The sequence below is a fragment of the Bombina bombina genome, chromosome 2 (assembly GCF_027579735.1).
Source record: "Bombina bombina isolate aBomBom1 chromosome 2, aBomBom1.pri, whole genome shotgun sequence".
Classification (NCBI taxonomy): domain Eukaryota; kingdom Metazoa; phylum Chordata; class Amphibia; order Anura; family Bombinatoridae; genus Bombina; species Bombina bombina.
The window spans coordinates 112,607,913-112,627,222 of record NC_069500.1 but is presented as its reverse complement, the minus strand read 5'-3'; the positions used below and the strand labels follow the sequence as shown (position 1 = coordinate 112,627,222).

Here is a 19,310-nt window from a genome sequence, read left to right as displayed (position 1 = left end):
CTCGCGTACTCTCGCTCCCCACCGCCGCCCTCGCGTACTCTCGCTCCCCACCGCCGCCCTCGCGTACTCTCGCTCCCCCACCGCCGCCCTCGCGTACTCTCGCTCCCCACCGCCGCCCTCGCGTACTCTCGCTCCCCACCGCCGCCCTCGCGTACTCTCGCTCCCCACCGCCGCCCTCGCGTACTCTCGCTCCCCACCGCCGCCCTCGCGTACTCTCGCTCCCCACCGCCGCCCTCGCGTACTCTCGCTCCCCACCGCCGCCCTCGCGTACTCTCGCTCCCCACCGCCGCCCTCGCGTACTCTCGCTCCCCACCGCCGCCCTCGCGTACTCTCGCTCCCCACCGCCGCCCTCGCGTACTCTCGCTCCCCACCGCCGCCCTCGCGTACTCTCGCTCCCCACCGCCGCCCTCGCGTACTCTCGCTCCCCCACCGCCGCCCTCGCGTACTCTCGCTCCCCACCGCCGCCCTCGCGTACTCTCGCTCCCCACCGCCGCCCTCGCGTACTCTCGCTCCCCACCGCCGCCCTCGCGTACTCTCGCTCCCCACCGCCGCCCTCGCGTACTCTCGCTCCCCACCGCCGCCCTCGCGTACTCTCGCTCCCCACCGCCGCCCTCGCGTACTCTCGCTCCCCACCGCCGCCCTCGCGTACTCTCGCTCCCCACCGCCGCCCTCGCGTACTCTCGCTCCCCACCGCCGCCCTCGCGTACTCTCGCTCCCCACCGCCGCCCTCGCGTACTCTCGCTCCCCACCGCCGCCCTCGCGTACTCTCGCTCCCCACCGCCGCCCCTCGCGTACTCTCGCTCCCCACCGCCGCCCTCGCGTACTCTCGCTCCCCACCGCCGCCCTCGCGTACTCTCGCTCCCCACCGCCGCCCTCGCGTACTCTCGCTCCCCACCGCCGCCCTCGCGTACTCTCGCTCCCCACCGCCGCCCTCGCGTACTCTCGCTCCCCACCGCCGCCCTCGCGTACTCTCGCTCCCCACCGCCGCCCTCGCGTACTCTCGCTCCCCACCGCCGCCCTCGCGTACTCTCGCTCCCCACCGCCGCCCTCGCGTACTCTCGCTCCCCACCGCCGCCCTCGCGTACTCTCGCTCCCCACCGCCGCCCTCGCGTACTCTCGCTCCCCACCGCCGCCCTCGCGTACTCTCGCTCCCCACCGCCGCCCTCGCGTACTCTCGCTCCCCACCGCCGCCCTCGCGTACTCTCGCTCCCCACCGCCGCCCTCGCGTACTCTCGCTCCCCACCGCCGCCCTCGCGTACTCTCGCTCCCCACCGCCGCCCTCGCGTACTCTCGCTCCCCACCGCCGCCCTCGCGTACTCTCGCTCCCCACCGCCGCCCTCGCGTACTCTCGCTCCCCACCGCCGCCCCTCGCGTACTCTCGCTCCCCACCGCCGCCCTCGCGTACTCTCGCTCCCCACCGCCGCCCTCGCGTACTCTCGCTCCCCACCGCCGCCCTCGCGTACTCTCGCTCCCCACCGCCGCCCTCGCGTACTCTCGCTCCCCACCGCCGCCCTCGCGTACTCTCGCTCCCCACCGCCGCCCTCGCGTACTCTCGCTCCCCACCGCCGCCCTCGCGTACTCTCGCTCCCCACCGCCGCCCTCGCGTACTCTCGCTCCCCACCGCCGCCCTCGCGTACTCTCGCTCCCCACCGCCGCCCTCGCGTACTCTCGCTCCCCACCGCCGCCCCTCGCGTACTCTCGCTCCCCACCGCCGCCCTCGCGTACTCTCGCTCCCCCACCGCCGCCCTCGCGTACTCTCGCTCCCCACCGCCGCCCTCGCGTACTCTCGCTCCCCACCGCCGCCCTCGCGTACTCTCGCTCCCCACCGCCGCCCTCGCGTACTCTCGCTCCCCACCGCCGCCCTCGCGTACTCTCGCTCCCCACCGCCGCCCTCGCGTACTCTCGCTCCCCACCGCCGCCCTCGCGTACTCTCGCTCCCCACCGCCGCCCTCGCGTACTCTCGCTCCCCACCGCCGCCCTCGCGTACTCTCGCTCCCCACCGCCGCCCTCGCGTACTCTCGCTCCCCACCGCCGCCCTCGCGTACTCTCGCTCCCCACCGCCGCCCTCGCGTACTCTCGCTCCCCACCGCCGCCCTCGCGTACTCTCGCTCCCCACCGCCGCCCTCGCGTACTCTCGCTCCCCCACCGCCGCCCTCGCGTACTCTCGCTCCCCACCGCCGCCCTCGCGTACTCTCGCTCCCCACCGCCGCCCTCGCGTACTCTCGCTCCCCACCGCCGCCCTCGCGTACTCTCGCTCCCCACCGCCGCCCTCGCGTACTCTCGCTCCCCACCGCCGCCCTCGCGTACTCTCGCTCCCCACCGCCGCCCTCGCGTACTCTCGCTCCCCACCGCCGCCCTCGCGTACTCTCGCTCCCCACCGCCGCCCTCGCGTACTCTCGCTCCCCACCGCCGCCCTCGCGTACTCTCGCTCCCCACCGCCGCCCTCGCGTACTCTCGCTCCCCACCGCCGCCCTCGCGTACTCTCGCTCCCCACCGCCGCCCTCGCGTACTCTCGCTCCCCACCGCCGCCCCTCGCGTACTCTCGCTCCCCACCGCCGCCCTCGCGTACTCTCGCTCCCCACCGCCGCCCTCGCGTACTCTCGCTCCCCACCGCCGCCCTCGCGTACTCTCGCTCCCCACCGCCGCCCTCGCGTACTCTCGCTCCCCACCGCCGCCCTCGCGTACTCTCGCTCCCCACCGCCGCCCTCGCGTACTCTCGCTCCCCACCGCCGCCCCTCGCGTACTCTCGCTCCCCACCGCCGCCCTCGCGTACTCTCGCTCCCCACCGCCGCCCTCGCGTACTCTCGCTCCCCACCGCCGCCCTCGCGTACTCTCGCTCCCCACCGCCGCCCTCGCGTACTCTCGCTCCCCACCGCCGCCCTCGCGTACTCTCGCTCCCCACCGCCGCCCTCGCGTACTCTCGCTCCCCACCGCCGCCCTCGCGTACTCTCGCTCCCCACCGCCGCCCTCGCGTACTCTCGCTCCCCACCGCCGCCCTCGCGTACTCTCGCTCCCCCACCGCCGCCCTCGCGTACTCTCGCTCCCCACCGCCGCCCTCGCGTACTCTCGCTCCCCACCGCCGCCCTCGCGTACTCTCGCTCCCCACCGCCGCCCTCGCGTACTCTCGCTCCCCACCGCCGCCCTCGCGTACTCTCGCTCCCCACCGCCGCCCTCGCGTACTCTCGCTCCCCCACCGCCGCCCTCGCGTACTCTCGCTCCCCACCGCCGCCCTCGCGTACTCTCGCTCCCCACCGCCGCCCTCGCGTACTCTCGCTCCCCACCGCCGCCCTCGCGTACTCTCGCTCCCCACCGCCGCCCTCGCGTACTCTCGCTCCCCACCGCCGCCCTCGCGTACTCTCGCTCCCCACCGCCGCCCTCGCGTACTCTCGCTCCCCCACCGCCGCCCTCGCGTACTCTCGCTCCCCACCGCCGCCCTCGCGTACTCTCGCTCCCCACCGCCGCCCTCGCGTACTCTCGCTCCCCACCGCCGCCCTCGCGTACTCTCGCTCCCCACCGCCGCCCTCGCGTACTCTCGCTCCCCACCGCCGCCCTCGCGTACTCTCGCTCCCCACCGCCGCCCTCGCGTACTCTCGCTCCCCACCGCCGCCCTCGCGTACTCTCGCTCCCCACCGCCGCCCTCGCGTACTCTCGCTCCCCACCGCCGCCCTCGCGTACTCTCGCTCCCCACCGCCGCCCTCGCGTACTCTCGCTCCCCACCGCCGCCCTCGCGTACTCTCGCTCCCCACCGCCGCCCTCGCGTACTCTCGCTCCCCACCGCCGCCCTCGCGTACTCTCGCTCCCCACCGCCGCCCTCGCGTACTCTCGCTCCCCACCGCCGCCCTCGCGTACTCTCGCTCCCCACCGCCGCCCTCGCGTACTCTCGCTCCCCACCGCCGCCCTCGCGTACTCTCGCTCCCCACCGCCGCCCTCGCGTACTCCCGATAACTTGCGCGCACTTGGACAGGATCCGGAAAGGCCTTTAGCGATGGGCCTCCTCCCTGCAATGGCTCCCACCCGCCAACGATCGACACCATCGCAGGCTGGTGCAGAGAGGGCCATAGAGTGTCTCTCTTTGCATCTATGGCTAACAAAAGGGTATTGCAGGATGCCTTAATATCAAGGCATCACTGCAATACCCTGAAAGCGAATGGAAGTGATCACGATCGCTTCCAGAGCTTTAAACCCCAGAGGATGTGTCAGGCACGTCCTTGGTCACAAACTGTCATTTTTTTGTAGGACGTGCCTGACATGTCCTTGGTCGTTAAGGGGTTAAAGACACATGAAACCCAAAATTTTTCTTTCATGATTTAGGTAGAGCATACACTTTTAAACAACTTTCCTGTTTACTTCTATCATCAAATTTGTTTAATTCTCTTGTTATCAATTGTTGAAGGGGCAGCAATGCACTACTGGTTTCTAACTGAACACATGGGTGAGCCAATGACAATTGGTATATATATGCAGCCACCAATCAGCAGTTAGAACCTAGGTTCTTTGCTGTTCCTGAGTTTACCTAGATAAATCTTTCAGCAAAGGATAACAAGAGAAGGAAGCAAATTAAATAATTAGAAGTAAATTGGAAAGTTTTTTTAAATTTTATACTCTTTCTAAATCATGAATGCTTAATTATGACTTTATTGTCCCTTTAACTTTTCAGGCAAAAAACATTTTTGTTTATATTTGTAACTGCTTCTCTTTAACATTTTTGGTAGAAATGTTTTTAAGGGAATTTGCACTTGCACGTCTTACTGAATGCTTTAATAGTCTTATGTTTAAATCATACACAAAAAGAGAGAAGCGCAGGAAACAAAGAATAGCATAATAGCTTGTTCTATGGCTAGTTACCACACCCAAACCTTCCTCTCTTTGCTCAGCATGTGCCTTTCACAGAGAAGAACTTTCCTGTAGTATATCAGTCTAATCCTGTCTTAACAGTACAATCCAGCCCTCAAATACAGGCAATCCCTATGTGAACAAGAGACCTGACAAACCCCAAATGTACATTTTGGGCTAATGTGGGCCTCTTCGGTGAGGTGCAGCCATATCCCTCTAGCCACATTAGGTAACGGGTCCATGTCTGGTTTCCCGCAATCACCCTTAGGGAGACTTCCCCAATGGTCATAATTTGCATACACAAAAAGAGAGAAGTGCTCAACCAGGGAATGAACAATAGCATAACAGCTTGTTCTATGGCTAGTTACCACTAGTTAAATCATGATATACTCATGAGAAGTGTTTTTTTTCTTATTGTCATAGCTGTAGATTAAGCTTCAGTTGTACAGATTGCACATTTTTTATTTTATTTAATAGCATGAGGCCTTATAATCACGATTATGTTGTAGGGTAAGTTAAATTTGGAATAATGGGATGAGTTGTCCTTCAGCAGAGTGTGTGTGGCCCTACACTACAGAAAATATTTAGAAGGGAGAACGAGGGAAGGGACACTACACTGCAGAAAAATGGGGAATCAGGGTGGGGTGGGCCTACATTAGTGATCGCGGGGGAGGTGGGGGGACTCCCGCTACACTACAGAAAAAAATTGAAAAATTACAAAATTAAAAAATAAATGAAATCTAAAAATAAACTAGGTACTGGCGGACACAATTGGGAGGGATCAGGGAGGTGGAAGGGTAAGGGGGTGACCTTACACTGCAGAAATTTGATAAATAAATACAATTATTTAAAAACAACTAAAGCTTCATACTGGCAGACTGTTTGCCAGTTCCGAAGATGGTAAAAACAAAGCAAGAGAGCAGCAGCGCCAGTCTCAATAGATTTATTAGGTACAAAAGAAAGGTTACAATCACATGGTTGTGCAAATGATTAAGGGCTGAGTCTCAAAACGTGATTGTAACCTTTCTCTTGCTTTGTTTGGATTGTTGGCTGAGTGTCTCCCTCCCTGCAGCGAGCACAGTTTAGCTTGGTGTGCTGGACTCTATCTTGTATTACAGTTCCTAAGATGTGTGGGGGGAGGGGAGAGCTAGTTGGGAGGGATAATAGAGGTGGGAAGTGTCAGGGTAGGAGGGTAATCCCTGCATTAAAATACTATTACTCTTGCCCGCTAATTAATTAACCCTTCCACTGCTGAAAATTTCAGAAGTGTGGTGCGCAGTTGCAATAAGTGACCAAAAACTAAAGGCAAAGCCATGTATGTCTGCTATTTATGAACAAAGGGGACCCCAGAGAACCCTTAACAACCATGTATTATGACTGCAGTATTTATGTGTAAATAATTTCAGTGAGAAACCTAAAGTTTGTGGGGTTTTTTTTTGGTTTTTTTTAATATAATTGCATTTGGCATCAAAGCAGTGGCATGATATATACCAAAATTGGCCTAGATTAACACCTTGGGTTGTATACTAAAAACATTTAGTTTTGATTGGTAAATAAAAATACAAGGTTCTATTTCTGTTTAAATGGAGTGATAGCAAAAATGCTAAAAATTCTTCGGTATTTTCGGCAAGTTTTTCTCTGAAATTCCCAGTAGCGAAGGGGTTTACTGTGCAAAAGTTTTAATGATCATCCATATTTATTTTTCGGTCTCTACAAACAGGAAATATGTACACAAAATATAAAAAAACTAAATTTTCAGGGCTTCTTCAGGCAAAAGTCAGTATTTAGTGTGACCTCCCTTGGCACTAAGCACATCTTGGACTCTTTTGGGGATGCTGTCCTGAAGTTTTCTGAAGTAATTTTCTGGTATATTATACCAGGCTTCTTTCAGCACTGCCCAGAGTTCTTCTTTAGATTTAGGTTGTCTTTTTATTTCTCTGTCTAGGTGATCTAATACTACCTCTATAATATTCAGGTCTGGACTCTGTGGAGACCAGTCCATGACAGTCAGTGGTTATATCAGTTGTTTTTCTCTCCAAATATAAATTTCACTGCATTAGCTATGTTGGGGATCGTTATGCTGAAAAATAAAACCATTCCCAATTAGGTGCTTTCCAGAAGGAATGGCATTATGAATTAAAACCTGTCTGTACTTTTCAGTATTCATGATCCCATCAATTCGGACAATATTGCCAACACCACTGGCAGAAATGCAGCTCCAAACCAGGACAGACCCTCCACCATGTTTCACTGAAGGCCACAATCACTCATTCTTCCATCTCTCTCAAATTCTTCTTCTGACATATTGTCGACCGTTGGACCCAAAAATTTCAAACTTGGATTTGTCACTCCATAATACTCTTTTCCACCGATCTTTATTCCAATCTTTGTGAGCTTTAGTATATCTTAGCCTTTTCACCCTGTTTTCCTTCCAAAAAAGTGGTTTCTTGGCTGCTACCCTTCCACAAACACCATTCCGGATCAAGCTTTCATCGGACTGTAGAAGGGTCAGCTTGGCATACTGATGTAACTGCCAGATATTGAGCCATGTCCTTGCTGGACTTCTTCCAGTCTCTCAAAGAAGAAACTTAGAAACTTCTCATCAGATTTTAAAAGTGTTCATGGCCTTCCAGTCACTTTTGTTGTCCTTGACCTCTCCTGATTCTTCAAATTTCTTTATAACAGCTTGAATATCCAGTTTGTTTGATGATTTCCCTTTAAGAGTGGCCTTTTGCAAAAGTAGGATTTAATATCTGTCAAGTTCTGTGATCTTGGCGTTTTGAATGGAATGTTCTTGAAAGTTGGTCTTATTAGCAAGCTTCCAATGAATTAAACTCATATCACATGTGTATGTAATGCTCAAGCATGTCTTGCAGACACCTGGTATAATGGGCCTTTTTCACAGCAGTCATTTTGACATAAAATAGGAGGACAAACAGGTGTTCGCAATGACATTAATTAGGGTTCTGTTCCATTTAGGTTTACGAGAGCAAGGTTCCTGCTACTGCTCAAGTGTAAGTGGAGGTCACACTAAATACTTGCCACTTAAGCCTATAGAAGCTGTTTTTTTTCTCTGTTTTTAATACTGCATACAAATATCCTGTATTTATGTATGTATTTATCGTAACTTAAAATTATGGGGAGGCGAAAAGTGAGTTTAAAGTCATCCACTATGCACAAAATTGTAGAGAGAATAACGCATTGTGTAGCCCATAAACAAATCTAGACAAGTCAGAAGGCTTGCTTTTCCCACAGAAAACCTGGATACATTGTTTCCAATGCAGCAAAAGATTCTGGGTAACACATGCAAACGAGGTTCACAATAACTGTTTTTTTTTTTTTTGCTTTAGTCTGCTTTTATGCAGACTCCCTTTATGCCATAGTTCTCTCTCTTGCTCTTTTTCATTCTCTCTCTCTTGCTCTGTCGGTCTCTCGCTCTTTTTTTATTTTTTTCTCGCTCTTTTTTTATTTTTTGTTCTCTCTCTTTTCTCACAAAATTCCAAACAGGCTTTATGCAATATACATAACTTCAATCTAAAGAGACACTAAAGTCATATAGTCAGATAGCACATAGAATAATATTAAAAAAAAAAAATCCAGTTGACTACCATTATAAAAATATTTTTATATGCACACTTTCTGAGGTGCCAACTCCTACTAAGCATGTGCAATATTTCACAGTATATGTGCATATGCATTTTATGATTGGCTGCGGTTGTCATATTGATACAGGGGGAGGGGAATTGAAATTAACTTTGAAATTTGCAAGAAAACAATCTACCACTCCCTTTAAATTCAAAGTGCTAATTTCATTGTCTTGTTATTATGCATCTGTTGCTTAAACAACTCTACTTTTATTTAAATCTCCCTTAACAGTTTTTATTCTGCTAATTGTATTCTAGGCAAACACAATCCTTCCTCATTCTCATAGTCACCATTTGCATTGTTTACCAACACTAATGAATATGGCTGCATCTTTTGACATCTCAAAGGAGAAAAGGCTGTAAGTAGTTTGACGTTTGTCATGTTGTTATGTTGTGGAGAGCATGGGAATAAATAAATAGGTTGCATTAAAATACAAAATGTTTTTAAAGACAGTAGATGTATTTCAGATGATACGGTTAATTGGTAATTTCCTTTTATATAGTTAATCTATTTTTATCTTACATGCAGGACCTCTGATAATAAAATTACATTTTATTATCAGTGTTGGAGTTCTCTCCTGGGTGCCCCTTAAGCCGGAATGCTTTTTTTAAAATATATATTTGTAGTTGCTGTGAGGTGGTACAGTAAACAGGAAGGCAACAACCAGCTCCAAGTGACTTGTTATAGCAAGCTTTATTTACATTGCTTTAGATTGTAATTTCCCACGGGAATAGGGCCCTCAATCCCTCCTGTATGTGCTTGTAAATTTTGTCCTGTCTCTCTTACAAGTTTTATTTAAATAAACTGTATCCATGGACTGTGCTGCGGAATATAATGGCGCTTCATAAATAAAGTATAATAATAATAATAATTTGTTATAGCAAGCTTTATTTACATTGCTCTGCTGCCTGTAAGATAAGTACTGTGCATGCTTGGGAAAGCAGGGAGCGCAAACTATATCAAGTCATTTGGGGAGGATGATCGCTATCTGGTTGGAGCTCTTGTAAAAGCTAAAAAGAAAAAGTCCTGCAGGCTTGACCAGTAGAGCACTCCTATACTAAGGGCTAGATTTATCAAAGCTGAGGCGGACAGGGGCGCGTATACTCGCCCCCTGTACGCCTCAGCTCACCTGTGGCGGGGTGAAATTACCCGCAGGTAATCACCATTGCACACAAGCGCAATTTTGCGCTCACGTGCAATCCCGCCCCCTGCCCGCGCACAGCCAATTACGCGCGGACAGGAGCTGTCAATCTCCTCGGTCGGACTTGACCGCGGAGATTGAATTTCGCCTCCTTAGAGGTGGCGAAGAGGTTAGGGACTGCTGCTTGTTAAATTACGGCGAGCAAGTTCTTGTGAGAACTTGCAGCCGTAGGGCTTTGATAATTCAAGCCCTAAATGTAAAAAGTAATTAAGCATTAAAAACAGTAATTTTTCTTATTGGATAATGATAAAGTTAAAAATTTCCTTTAAACGGTTAATCGGATGAAAACCTTTCACATTTAAATTCTCTTTAAAATTATACTTATACTTGAATTAAAATATAAGTGTATGTATATATATATATATATATATATATATAAAAAATTCATACTTATTTTCTTGATTTCTGAATGCCATCTCAAGACAAATAACCTGAAGATTAAGAAAAAAAGAAAATGAAAAAACTTCAAATATACAGAATCACACTTGACCAGGCAGAGGAGTTTATCCCTAACACAATAACCTTGCTCATGCTTTGATAAGTTAATGTGATTGATTTGTTGGGAGTTTAAAATGTAGTTTGTGTATTTCAGACGAGCAAGTGCAGCATTAAATTGCTTAAAACGCTTCCATGAGATGAAGAAACGAGGGCCAAAACCAAACAGCCTTTACTTAGACCACATTGTGCAGAAGGCAGTAACCACCCACCAAAAAAGGGAACAGCACATACGTGTACAGAAAGATATATTTATTCTTAAGGTAATGTGTAATTATATTTATTATAACTGTTTAACATTCCGACATTTGATAATTAACTTTGTATCTTCATGTACTTAAATTATCTTTGATAATAAAAAACAAAGGGATATATATATATATATATTTGTATTTTAACTAACCAATGTCTTTTTATGATACAGGATACAGAGGAAGCCTTGGCAATGAACCTGAGAGATAGCCAGGTTCTTAACCATAAAGAAAACCTTGAATGGAATTGGAATCTTATAGGGACCATTCTAAAGGTTAGTGAACTAAGTTTTAAGTACATCCTTAAAACAAATGTGGACATTATGCAATAAAATAAGTGTGTGTATGTATGTATGTATATATATGTATATGTGTGTGTGTGTGTATATCTCCTCCAGGTGCCCTCTACAATTGTCGGGATGTACTTTTAGATAGTATAAACTTTGTCATCACTTTAACCCTTTCATGACTGGGCTAAAGTGTCTACATCGGAACAACTTTTCCGATGTAGACAAATTGAAACCGAGATTTCAATTATTGGATCGCGTCTGGGGGGCATCCCTACAACCCTAGGAACACCCTCCAGACCGCATTCAAATCCTGGAAACACAGAAGCCTTCAGGACAGCCGTTGGCTATGACGTTCTATTCCGTCATAACGGCTCTAAAGCCCAGTGTAATTATGACAGAATAGAACGGCATTAAAAGGTTAAGGAACTTTTCTGTTTACTTCTATTATCAATTTTGTTTTTCTCTTGGTATCCTTTATGGAAGGAGCAGCAGCACAGTACTTGGAGCTAGATGCTCTATCTGAATCATGAAAGAAAAAATTGGGGTTTAATATCCCTTTTAGAGGAGCTGGTGATTGGTTGTGAAAGCAAAACAAAACCACCATATCATTTCAAAGGACTTGCAAAGATATTTAGCTGGCACTAAGTTTTAGTGCACTGGTCCACTGTGCAGAAAAATTTGCACAAACATTGTTTGCATGGAATCCTTTACTGCAATCTTAACACAACACGTAAGACAAAGGCATTTTGGAAGCAAATGATGTGGTCTTATCAAGTAAAAATTTAGCTCTGACTACAAATACTAAAGGCACAGTTTTATAAAAAAATTATTTTTTTTACAAATTTAAAGGGACAATTATTATTATTATTATTATTTGTATAGTGCAGCTAAATTTCTTATTACTGGATTGATTTTATCCAGTTAGTTCACTGCCACTGATTACTGGACGAAGTGCTGTATTGCAAATTCTACTATATATACTATTTATGATAAAATATTTATCTATTATATATATGCTGATATTTTTTTTTATTATTATTTTTTATTTAAAGTGGCCAAACGTAAGTTTGAGGAATTGCAAAGATGAACAGCTGCACAGGTATGTGAATTGTCTGAAATAATTCAAGATTTTAACTGTAATTCAGTAATCTACAGTGGCCATTATAATAACTGAAGTTGATTGTATTAATTCTTAGGTATCATTACCAGGAAGTGGTATCATACAATTTATATTCCCACTTATCAAGGCAACTGACTTATCATTTGGTATTACCACCTACACCCTTAAAAATGTTCACTTTATTATCATCATCCTTTATTGTATAGCACCAACATATTACGCAGTGCTAGAACATAGTTACATTTATGCCATTGTACATTTTTTTTTAAAATGAGTGCAGCACTCTTTACAGTAAAACCTGACTGGGTAGAATAATATTGATGGCTGAACGTCTGATAGTTTTACAGCTTATGAACTTTGATTTAGGCATGCTGTGTCGTAAGATGGTTGTCACATTTTTTACTTCTTAACAATATAATTAGTTTCAAGGTAAAAAAATAAGGGTATTGTAACTTCCTATAATAGCTGATATGAGATCAGTCATAAAACTAGTGGAAGAAGTGAGATACAGACTACAGGGAAAACATAAGAGTATGCAGCCGGCCTATTTCTTGTTTAAATTGACACCTTGAGGTGTTTATTTTAAAAGTTTAGTTATCCATAATGAACTTTGCAGTATATTTTCAATACCCCCCCCCCTTTTTCATGTAATTAAGCTCTGAAAATTGAGCAATTTCTAATTCTCTGAATTTGAAATGCACCCTCCTGACTAAGGCTACCTCTGCTACATATACCTGTTTCTAATTGGCTTTACCAGATAACAGTAAAACAATGCATTTTATAGTAATATTGCCACAGTGATTAGCCATGTTGTTAAAGCTCAGAATGGCTCCTCAAAATAAGACAAATGATGGATGGTGCTTTTAAAAGGGTGTTAATTTGTTTTCAAAACGTGGCTGATTAGTTATTCTATATTAACTCAACAGAAATGTCTTGTAATTACAAGGTGTTTACAGCCCCTTCAATCTTTGATCTTTAAGAGATCTGTCAAAACAATTTTTTTCCCCTTATCAGGAGCAGTAGGGATTTGTCTGTAGAACTAGACATTTTCAGGGCCAAGGTGATGATAAAGGTTACATATGATTTAAATCGCTAGCAAGAATGTAGCCTTTGAAAGACAGCTTTTTTTTTTTATCCAAGGTACAGTAGTCCAAGGCACAGCCACGCAAGTGATGTAGAAACCTATAAGCGTATGTCACCTATGATTTGAACACGTCCAAAAGAAGTCTGTTAAAGGGACAGTGTTGTATAATTTATTTATTTTTTACTTCTTAATGTGTTCCCAATGATCCATTCTACCTGCTGGAGTGTATTAAATTGTTTACAAATAATTCCTTTACCCGTTATTTTTTTATTTGAAAAAGCGGTTTTTGCCTGTTGTATGCCCACCTATACTGTAAATGTGATCCCATCCATTACTTGTGGGATATTCTCCTTCCCAACAGGAAGCTGCAAGAGGATCACCCACAGCAGAGCTGTCTGTATAGCTCCTCCTCTAACTGCCACTCCCAGTCATTCTCTTGCAGCTCTCGACAAGAAAGGAAGTAGCTAGAGAGATGTGGTGAATTTATTTAGTTTATCTTCAATCAAAAGTTTGTTACTTTCAAATGGTACCGGAGTTGTACTATTTTAGCCTCAGGCAGAAAGTAGAAGAAGAGTCTGCCTGTGGTCCTTGATGATCTTAGCAGGTTGTAACTAAGATCCATTGCTGTTCTCACACACAACTGAAGAGAGAGGTAACTTCAGCTGGGGGAATGGCGTGCAGGGTCTCCTGCTATGAGGTATGTGCAGTTTAAATTTCTCCAACATTGGTGTGTCCGGTCCACGGCGTCATCCATAACTTGTGGGAATATTCTCTTCCCCAACAGGAAATGGCAAAGAGCACAGCAAAAGCTGTCCATATAGTCCCTCCTAGGCTCCGCCCACCCCAGTCATTCTCTTTGCCGCTGAACAAGCAGCATCTCCACGGAGATGGTGAAGAGTATGTGGTGTTTAGTTGTAGTTTTTTATTCTACTATCAAGAGTTTGTTATTTTAAAATAGTGCTGGTATGTACTATTTACTCTGAAACAGAAAAAGATGAAGAGTTCTGTTTGTGAGAGGAATATGATTTTAGCAGCAGTAACTAAAATCGTTTGCTGTTTCCACATAGGACTGTTGATGAGATAACTTCAGTTGGGGGAAACAGTTGGCAGACTTTTCTGCTTAAGGTATGACTAGCCATATTTCTAACAAGACTGTGTAATGCTGGAAGGCTGTCATTTCCCCTCATGGGGACCGGTAAGCCATTTTCTTAGTCTCAAACAGAATAAAGGGCTTAATATGGGCTATAAAACTGGTAGACACTTTTATGGGCTAGATCGATTGCTTTGTTGGGCATTTTATACAGCTTGATGTTGAAATTCACATTTTATAAACTTTGGGGAACTTTTTTTTACGTCAGGCACTGGTTTAGACACCTTCCCAGTCAGGAAGGGCCTTCTCTGTAGTAGGCAGAGCCTCATTTTCGTGCCATTACTGCGCAGTTACTTTTGAGAGCAGGACATGCAGCTGCATGTGTGTGGGTCTGAAAGTAGTTGAAAAGGTTCCTAGAAGGCTTCATTTGGTATCGTATACCCCCCTGGGTTTGGTAAAGTCGCAGCAAGGCTGTAGCTGGGACTGTAGAGGGGTTAAAACTGTAACCGGCTCCGGTTTCCTCATTTTAAGGGTTAAAGGTCTGAAATTTGGGGTGCAATGCTTTGAATGCTTTGACACTGTGGTGAAAATTTGGTTAAATTTGAACAATTCCTTCATAGTTTTTCACATATTCAGTAATAAAGTGTGCCCTGTTTAAAATTTAAAGAGACAGTAACGGTTTTGTTTTAAAATAGTTTTTGTACTTTATTGACAAGTTTAAGCCTGTTTAACATGTCTGTGCCTTCAGATAAACTATGTTCTGTATGTATGGAAGCCAATGTGTCTCCCCCTTCAAAATTGTGTGATAATTGTGCCATAGCGTCCAAACAAAGTAAGGACAGTACTGCCACAGATAGTAAAGTTGCCCAAGATGATTCATCAGATGAAGGGAGTAGACATAGTTCTACATCATCTCCTTCTGTGTCTACACCAGTTTTGCCCACGCAGGAGACCCCTAGTACTTCTAGCGCGCCAATGCTTGTTACTATGCAACAATTGACGGCAGTAATGGATAACTCCATAGCAAATATTTTATCCAAAATGCCTGCATTTCAGAGAAAGCGTGATTGCTCTGTTTTAAACACTGTAGAGCAGGAGGGCGCTGATAATTGCTCTGTCATACCCTCACACCAATCTGAAGTGGCCATGAGGGAGGTTTTGTCAGATGGGGAAATTTCTGATTCCGGTAGAATTTCTCAGCAGGCAGAACCTGATGTTGTGACATTTAAATTTAAATTAGAGCATCTCCGCGCACTGCTTAAGGAGGTGCTATCTACTCTGGATGATTGTGAAAACCTGGTCATTCCAGAAAAATTGTGCAAGATGGACAAGTTCCTAGAGGTTCCGGTGCACCCCGACGCTTTTCCTATACCCAAGCGGGTGGCGGACATAGTGAATAAGGAGTGGGAGAAGCCCGGCATACCTTTTGTCCCCCCTCCTATATTTAAGAAATTATTTCCTATGGTCGACCCCAGAAAGGGCTTATGGCAGACAGTCCCTAAGGTCGAGGGGGCAGTTTCTACACTAGCCAAGCGCACTACTATTCCTATCGAGGATAATTGTGCTTTCAAAGATCCTATGGATAAAAAATTGGAGGGTTTGCTTAAAAAGATTTTTGTACAGCAAGGTTACCTCCTGCAACCTATTTCGTGCATTATTCCTGTCACTACAGCAGCGTGGTTCTGGTTCGAGGAACTAGAAAAGTCGCTCAGTAGAGAGACTCCGTATGAGGAGGTTATGGACAGAATTCACGCACTTAAGTTAGCTAATTCCTTTATTTTAGATGCCGCTTTGCAGTTAGCTAGATTAGCGGCGAAAAATTCAGGGTTTGCAATTGTGGCGCGCAGAGCGCTTTGGCTAAAGTCTTGGTCAGCGGATGTATCTTCCAAGACAAAATTGCTTAATATCCCTTTCAAGGGTAAAACCCTTTTTGGGCCAGAATTGAAAGAGATTATCTCAGACATCACTGGGGGTAAGGGCCACGCTCTCCCACAAGATAGGCCTTTCAAGGCCAAGAATAAGTCTAATTTTCGTTCCTTTTGCAATTTCAGGAACGGACCGGCCTCCAACTCTGCAGCCTCTAGACAAGAGGGTAATGCTTCACAAACCAAACCAGCTTGGAAACCGATGCAAGGCTGGAACAAGGGTAAGCAGGCCAAGAAGCCTGCTGCTGCTACCAAAACAGCATGAAGGAGTAGCCCCCGATCCGGGACCGGATCTAGTAGGGGACAGACTCTCTCTCTTCGCTCAGGCTTGGTCAAGAGATGTTCAGGATCCCTGGGCACTAGAAATAGTTTCTCAGGGTTATCTTCTAGAATTCAAGGAACTACCCCCAAGGGGAAGGTTCCACATGTCTCACTTATCTTCAAACCAAATAAAGAGACAGGCATTCTTACATTGTGTAGAAGACCTGTTAAAAATGGGAGTGATACACCCAGTTCCAACCGTGGAACAAGGAATGGGGTTTTACTCAAATCTGTTTGTAGTTCCCAAAAAAGAGGGAACTTTCAGACCAATTCTGGATTTAAAGATCCTAAACAAATTTCTCAGAGTGCCATCGTTCAAAATGGAAACTATTCGAACGATTTTACCTACAATCCAGGAGGGTCAATTTATGACTACCGTGGATCTAAAGGATGCGTATCTACATATTCCTATCCACAAAGATCATCATCAGTTCCTAAGGTTCGCCTTTCTGGACAAACATTACCAGTTTGTGGCTCTCCCATTCGGGCTAGCCACTGCTCCAAGGATTTTCACAAAGGTGCTCGGGTCCCTTCTAGCGGTTCTAAGACCAAGGGGCATTGCAGTGGCACCTTACTTGGACGACATTCTGATACAAGTGTCGTCTCTTTCAAAGGCAAAGGCTCACACAGACATCGTTCTGGCCTTTCTCAGATCTCACGGATGGAAAGTGAACATAGAAAAAAGTTCCCTGTCTCCGTCGACGAGAGTTCCTTTCTTGGGGACAATAATAGATTCTTTAGAAATGAAGATTTTCCTGACAGATGTCAGAAAGTCAAAACTTCTAAACGCTTGTCAAGTTCTTCACTCTGTTCCACGACCTTCCATAGCTCAGTGCATGGAAGTAGTAGGGTTGATGGTTGCAGCAATGGACATAGTTCCTTTTGCGTGAATTCATCTAAGACCATTACAACTGTGCATGCTGAAACAGTGGAATGGGGACTATACAGACTTGTCTCCAGTGATTCAAGTAGATCAGAAGACCAGAGACTCACACTGTTGGTGGCTAACCGAGGACCACCTGTCCCAGGGAATGAGCTTCCGCAGACCAGAGTGGGTCATCGTCACGTCCGACGCCAGTCTAGTGGGCTGGGGCGCGGTCTGGGACTCCCTGAAAGCTCAGGGGCTATGGTCTCGGGAAGAGTCTCTTCTCCTGATAAACATTCTGGAACTGAGAGCGATATTCAATACTCTCAGGGCTTGGCCTCAACTAGCAAAGGCCAGATTCATAAGATTCCAATCAGACAACATGACGACTGTTGCTTACATCAACCATCAGGGGGGAACAAGGAGTTCCCTGGCGATGAGAGAAGTGACCAAAATCATAAAATGGGCGGAGGATCACTCCTGCCACCTATCTGCGATCCACATCCCAGGAGTGGAAAACTGGGAGGCGGATTATCTGAGTCGTCAGACATTCCATCCGGGGGAGTGGGAACTCCACCCGGAGATATTTGCCCAGTTGACTCAATTATGGGGCATTCCAGACATGGATCTGATGGCGTCTCGTCAGAACTTCAAGGTTCCTTGCTACGGGTCCAGATCCAGGGATCCCAAGGCGACTCTAGTGGATGCATTAGTAGCGCCTTGGACCTTCAACCTAGCTTATGTGTTTCCACCGTTTCCTCTCATTCCCAGGCTGGTAGCCAGGATCAAGCAGGAGAGGGCCTCAGTGATCTTGATAGCTCCTGCGTGGCCACGCAGGACTTGGTATGCAGACCTGGTGAATATGTCATCGGCTCCACCATGGAAGCTACCTTTGAGACAGGATCTTCTAGTACAAGGTCCATTCGAACATCCAAATCTAGTTTCCCTCCAGCTAACGGCTTGGAAATTGAACGCTTGATTTTATCTAAGCGTGGGTTTTCGGATTCTGTAATAGATACTCTGGTACAAGCCAGAAAACCTGTAACTAGAAAAAATTACCATAAAATATGGAAAAGATATATCTGTTGGTGTGAATCCAAGGGATTCTCATGGAGTAAGATCAAAATTCCTAGGATCCTTTCCTTTCTTCAAGAAGGTTTGGATAAGGGATTATCAGCGAGTTCTCTAAAGGGACAGATTTCTGCTTTATCTGTCTTGTTACACAAACGACTGGCAGCTGTGCCTGATGTTCAAGCTTTTGTTCAGGTTTTGGTCAGGATCAAGCCTGTTTACAGACCTTTGACTCCTCCCTGGAGTCTGAATTTAGTTCTTTCAGTTCTTCAGGGGGTTCCGTTTGAACCTCTACATTCCATAGATATCAAGATGTTATCTTGGAAAGTTCTGTTTTTGGTTGCTATTTCTTCTGCTAGAAGAGTTTCTGAGTTATCTGCTTTGCAGTGTAATCCGCCCTATCTGGTGTTCCATTCAGATAAGGTTGTTTTGCGTACTAAACCTGGTTTCCTTCCAAAGGTTGTTTCCAACAAGAATATTAACCAGGAAATAGTTGTGCCTTCTTTGTGTCCGAATACAGTTTCAAAGAAGGAACGTTTGTTACACAATTTAGATGTAGTTCGTGCTTTAAAGTTCTATTTAGAAGCAACAAAGGATTTCAGACAAACGTCTTCTCTGTTTGTCGTCTATTCTGGCAAGAGGAGAGGTCAAAAAGCTACTGCTACCTCTCTTTCCTTTTGGCTGAAAAGCATCATCCGATTGGCTTACGAGACTGCCGGACGACAGCCTCCTGGACGCATCACAGCTCACTCTACTAGGGCTGTGGCTTCCACATGGGCCTTCAAGAACGAGGCTTCTGTTGATCAGATATGTAAGGCAGCGACTTGGTCTTCCCTGCACACTTTTGCCAAATTCTACAAATTTGATACTTTTGCTTCCTCTGAGGCTATTTTTGGGAGAAAGGTTTTGCAAGCCGTGGTGCCTTCTGTTTAGGTAACCTGATTGGCTCCCTCCCTTCATCCGTGTCCTAAAGCTTTGGTATTGGTTCCCACAAGTTATGGATGACGCCGTGGACCGGACACACCAATGTTGGAGAAAACAGAATTTATGCTTACCTGATAAATTACTTTCTCCAACTGTGTGTCCGGTCCACGGCCCGCCCTGGTTTTTTAATCAGGT

At 47.2% G+C, this 19,310-nt stretch overlaps 1 protein-coding gene across 3 annotated transcripts in view; it reads left to right on the top strand.

The window, feature by feature from the left end:
• The window catches only part of RICTOR (RPTOR independent companion of MTOR complex 2), a 611,164-nt gene that overhangs the window by 313,399 nt on the left and 278,455 nt on the right, over positions 1–19,310 (top strand). For all 3 annotated transcript variants that reach the window (XM_053701222.1, XM_053701221.1, XM_053701220.1), the window contains exons 13-16: positions 8,736–8,836; positions 10,272–10,437; positions 10,599–10,700; positions 11,768–11,814. In XM_053701222.1, coding sequence (XP_053557197.1) covers positions 8,736–8,836; positions 10,272–10,437; positions 10,599–10,700; positions 11,768–11,814 — 416 coding nt within the window. The remainder of the gene's footprint in view (positions 1–8,735; positions 8,837–10,271; positions 10,438–10,598; positions 10,701–11,767; positions 11,815–19,310) is intronic.